We start from the raw sequence: 5,567 nt of genomic DNA, 5'->3' as shown, positions 1-5,567 counted from the left end.
CTTGTGGCGGACCCCCAGATTCTTGTCTAGCTCCGCCACTGAGGGTATGTCCTATGTGGATGCTCAAGTGTACTCTCTTTTTTCCTCTCAAAAAGGAAAGTATGCTCTCTCTTTTTTCCAGATATTAGAGTATTTAAGTTATTAAGGTTAAAAATAATCTTCCTAAATTACAAAAATTGTGCGGCTTCTGATACTGGCTCGTCCTAGTTTGTGCAAGCTTCGCCAGTGCTCAGTGGAAAAGAAAAACAAAGAAGCCAAAAGCCAAAGCTGTTTAAAAAGTACTCTTTCGAAATCGTGAATAACCAGAAATGGGACTATGTTGATACGGAAGAGGCAAAAGCAAGAAGACAAATGCGTAGTACTCCTTCTATCCGGAAATATTTGTCATTAAAATGAATAAAAAAAGATGTATCTAGATGTATTTTAGTTTTAGATACATCCCTTTTTATTTATTTTGATGACAAGTATTTTCATACCAACCTCACACCAGCACGCAACTAAATCGATTTACCGTTCAAAGGCTCGGCTACAAATTTTATGGTTGCAACTGAACTTCCCAGAATTTGGAAGGTTAGCCTAGCTCCGAATTGCGATTAGTAAATCATTTGATTTCAACTACTCCCTCCGTTTCTAAATAATTGTCTTTCTAGCCATCTCAAATGAACTACAACATACGGACGTATGTAGACATGTTTTAGAGTGTAGGTTCACTCATTTTGCTCCGTAATTTCAACTACTCCCTCCGTTCCTAAATAATTGTCTTTCTAGCCATCTCAAATGGACTACAACATACGGATGTATGTAGGCATGTTTTAGAGTGTAGGTTCATTCATTTTGCTCCGTATGTAGTCACTTGTTGAAATCTCTAGAAAGACAATTATTTAGGAACGGAGGGAGTATAAGTTTAGTGCATTTCAAGGTATGTTGAGAACCCAAGATAATCCCGCCGGTTTGATTTCACAGCCTATTCTCAATTATTGGTTCCATTCATACAGCGCAAGAATAATAAACAAAACGGAAAATCCAGTAACTATTACCGCATGCTCTATAAGTTGATGGGAGATGTTTTCTCTCTAAGTTTCACAAGTCAAATGGCAAAAAACATGGATGTTAATCATCTATGGTTGAACATCACAAGGTATAGTATCAATCATCGCTGCCTGAATCTATATCAGAGCTTGCCCTTTGATGTGCTGCTCCGTTTGCAACCTTACCCTTTCCCTTCTTCTTTTCTTCTTCCTCGTCCTCACTGTACTCGCTCTCGTAATCGTCATACTCCTCTTCTTCCTCCTCCTCTTCCTCCTCAATGCCATCCTCTGCCACTGGCCCTTCTTCAGGCACATAGGTTCTTGTTCCCGCGCGGCTGCGCTTCAGAACCTTCAGCTTAAAGCTAGTCTTGCTGTCACAGCCTATCCATGCGTCGCACAAGCAGAAGGACGTCAGGTTGTGATTGCCCTCTGATGGGGCTTGGAACTTGCCCATCACCAGCCTACTGCCTTTCTTCACTCTGTCAACCGCCTCCCTAACTGCAATTCCTATTTCCTTTGGGCTTGCTCCCAATGCTTCCTGGGTATCTTGTATAGCTTTTGACGCTGCAGTTATGGCGGTAGCCTCGTCCATGAAGCTGATTTTCTGGGATAACCAAACTTCGTTTGACGCTGTGTCCGCTAGAAGCAGCCAGAAGTTCTCTTCCCTGTGGAACGGATAGAAAGGAGCATGGGGAAGGGCAGCAGTTAGCCCACTGCGACGCTGAAGTGAGACCCAAGCATACATTGTGACAACATCACCCTCTTGTATGCCCTCTTCTCCTTCAGTTTCACATTTAATATCCACCTCAACAGTAGGAATCATCTCCAGTACAAGCTCTACATCCCGAGCTTCTTCTTCTGAAAGTCCAGCTACCTGTGTCAGCAGTGTGGCACGTTCCACCTCCGACATATCGCAAAGTTCTTGGAATGCCCTGATTTTCTGCGGTTAAAAATAGAATAAGATGTTACCCTCCAAAGGACAGGCTACTGATTTAGCCAAAATAAAAGTTCACTCTGCTTTTCGTACGAAAACTTTAAGGTTAAGGGAATACCTTGCGGGCAATTTTTTTGACAGTTGCTTCAGTAAAATGTGGCAGCTGCAAGAAAGGTGCTATTCCTTCTGAATTACCTCCACCAGCTTTTCGAGCACTGAGAGGGACAGCCTAAGATATGTATCCAAGTCAAATTTGATTAAACTATTTCCATTGCCATCAGTGGTGACAAACAAGCTTATGGAAGAAAATGTAACAACAGAAGCCAAAAGCTAAGATCAAAAGATGTGAAAGTACAGATGAACTACAACCCAATTTTGCTAACAGATGCAGATGAATGCAATGGTAATGGACTGAGACAAGTAAACAGAATGCGAAACAAACACATGCAGTGTCACTGAGACCAGAAGGTGTCTCATTGTTCACATTGCCATGGTAAACTACCACATCAAGGTGAGTTAGCTACATCCAAGATCCAGCTTCAAAGTAGGCGTTCTGGCCAGATTTAGAGAGGAAAATTATACTCATGTGTACAGTGTGGCAAGATAGTCCATGCTGGAACCTTTCTAGGGTTTCAGTGTTGTGGATAAGTGTGCCGAGGCATCCGCGCAAATTAGGAAAGAGATGTGCAATTTCTTAAACACAAAAAAAAAAAATGAAGCTATGGAACGATATATAGATGAGGAGAATGAAGCTTTAGTTCAAAAGACGATCTGTCATCTACACAAGATGATTTGAGGCCTATGCTTTGCTAACAGTTATCATGTTATGCAACTTGTGGTGCATTTATGTTACAGCTAGCTGTTAAATCTCCTAATCGGCTGCCATATATTACTCCCTCCGTCCCAAAATTCTTGTCTTAGATTTGTCTAGATACGAATATATCTAACACTAAAATGTAACTAGATACATCCGTATTTAGACAAATCTAAGACAAGAATTTTGGGACGGAGGGAGTACATATTTATGCGTCTAATAAGGCGTCGCATCGCCTTACGCTTTAAGTACTTAAAAGGTGAGACGGTGCTACAGCACCTCACATCACATCACCTTACCGCCTTAAAAACATTGCATGGATCTACTATGCTCAAGACATAAACTGCCTTGCTGCAACTTAACACTTGCAGTATAACTGGAGATATCTAATCACCCTTCCCAAGTTGCGATCAAATGAAAAACTGAACAAGTATACCAAACTGACAGAATTCATTCCGTGTTTAGTGAACCATATGATTCGGCCTTTTAACATCAACTTAATGACACGAACCACTAAATGGACAAGATTTTGAATAAACACTAGTCATCCATGGTCAAAAAGGATGGTGGCAGATCTTATAACATCTAAATGTTGGGATGGACAATTAAACTGATGGGTTAGAAGATAAGTTTAGAAGTGAAACAGACCAGATGAATCTAGAAAAATCTAAGATAAACACAAATTATAGTCTACACCAGAAAAGTTTAATGTGGAACAATATATATCGACATATACAAATCAACAGAAACATGAAGTTATTCATCAGAAGTAAGCTGAAGTAAAGGCACATGGAGAACTTCAAAATACCTGAATTATACTTTGAGACAGTTCAACTACACCAATTGCAGGCCTGAGCCATCCAAAACCGTTGGGACTCCTCGGTAGAAGTGCAATCTGCGAACCAATAAGTATATAATTTATGAGCCATCAAATACTAAGAAGAAGAAAAAGGTACACTGAAGCAAAAGCGAAGAAAAAGAATTATAACAGAGTGCAACAAAGAAATTCCCCCCTTCTTTTATTGAAGCACTACGTGTTTAACGGCTAAGGTTATTTATCAAACAAAAACTGTCAGCTATAGCAATGTAAACTCAATTAGACATGTGATGCATCACGCATTCGGATCTCAAGACTAATGACTGATTCATACTTAAATGTCTCGACACCACAAGATTAATACTAACAGGCATGATATTGTCTCACACAGAAAATCAAGCGAAAGTCTTATTTGCATAAACCAGACACTAAACATCCCTGCCATAATGCACATCTGTGAGGCAGGCTCACCTGTTTATATACAGCTACAACCATGAGACAAAATATGGAAACACACTTATGTGTTAGTTAATACAGTAGTACGTATTTTCTACAGAACTAGTCAATAAAAAAATATAAACCATCACAGCTCCACATTTGAAACTTCAACAAGATCTGTCAATTAATCATCCTACATCATACGCGCGAGTCATATTGTGCCAATGTAACCAGACGGGCAAACCCACCCTTACGGTTTATTAAAGGTGTTAACTACGACCAACGTATAATCAAAACCAAGTTACAGAAAACTAAATGTACATAAATCATACCATGCATGTGTCATCTAAATGGTGTATTACTTTTAGTACCTTTCGATATCTCATGGATAAATTATTAGGATTAAATTGCCACAATTTATTAATCATGCTCTGTGTAAGTTCGAATGGCTCACTAGTATTGATAGCCATCCTAAACATCAGCTATTGGCACAACAGTTAATTTAACCAACGCGAAACCCACATCAACTGACCTAAAGCTACCATAATTAAACACAGCAAGATCACACGGCATAAACAAAAGACGGCTTATTAAAGGTGTTAACTACGAACAACGTATAACCAAAACCAAGTTACAGAGAACTAAATGTACATAAATCACACCATGCCTGTGTCATCTAAATGGAGTATTACTTTTAGTACCTTTAGATATTTCATGGGTAAATTATTAGGATTAAATTGCCACAATTTGTTAATCATGCTCTGTGTAAGCTTGAATGGTTCACTAGTATTGATAGCCATCCTAAACATCAGCTATTGGCACAACAGTTAATTTAACCAACGCGAAACCCACATCAACTGACCTAAAGCTACCATAATTAAACACAGCAAGATCACACAGCATAAACAAAAGACAGTTGATATGCAATTGTGCCTGTCATAACTTGTAACAGCTTTTACTCATAGGTCGTAGTATGGGGAGAGGAGACAGCATGTGCGAGTTCACAATTAATGAAGACAAGCCGGTGCGAGTTCACAGTTAATGTGACGTTGCTGCTCCTCTGGACGGCTTATGGCAGCGGGTGGCTGCGCGGGCGTGGGGTGACGGCGGCTTTGGTCGCTTCAGCGTGGATCCTGTGGTCTCCAGCGAGGAAACTGGGACGGCAGGGCGTGCGCAGATCCAGCGTCCTTTGCGCAGATCTGTCCTCTTGCGGGTTGAGACACACGTCATGGCAGGAAGTGATGCAGCTTGTGTCTTGCATGGTGGTGCTTGGTGGTTGACTATATGCCGTGGATGGAGGGTGGTGAGACAACGGTCGGTGGCGGCATGTTGTTTGCGACGTATGGCTACCCGTGCTCTGATGGATGGCGGGGCTTGATGCAATGACGTTGGGTATGGTGAGCTCCAAGTGAAAGCCTAGCACCAACCGGATCGATGTTGAAGGCAGATTCGGACAGTGTTCGCCTCTTTGGAAGGTGCCGTTGTGGAGCCCCTTCACCTCCCTGTCATATGGATCTCGAGTTCTCCGGCCAAGGC

At 41.2% G+C, this 5,567-nt stretch overlaps 1 protein-coding gene across 1 annotated transcript in view; it reads right to left on the bottom strand.

The window, feature by feature from the left end:
* Window positions 1-928: 928 nt before the first annotated feature.
* The window catches only part of LOC119354862 (dnaJ protein ERDJ2-like), an 8,290-nt gene continuing 3,651 nt past the window's right edge, over window positions 929-5,567 (bottom strand). The window contains exons 9-11 of the mRNA XM_037621613.1: window positions 3,585-3,671; window positions 2,081-2,191; window positions 929-1,968 (exon numbers count right to left, since the gene is read on the bottom strand). Coding sequence (XP_037477510.1) covers window positions 1,147-1,968; window positions 2,081-2,191; window positions 3,585-3,671 — 1,020 coding nt within the window. The 3' untranslated portion in view covers window positions 929-1,146. The remainder of the gene's footprint in view (window positions 1,969-2,080; window positions 2,192-3,584; window positions 3,672-5,567) is intronic.

This window comes from Triticum dicoccoides, chromosome 2A, assembly GCF_002162155.2.
Source record: "Triticum dicoccoides isolate Atlit2015 ecotype Zavitan chromosome 2A, WEW_v2.0, whole genome shotgun sequence".
Lineage (NCBI taxonomy): Eukaryota > Viridiplantae > Streptophyta > Magnoliopsida > Poales > Poaceae > Triticum > Triticum dicoccoides.
This window is presented reverse-complemented; position numbering and strand designations above follow the sequence as displayed.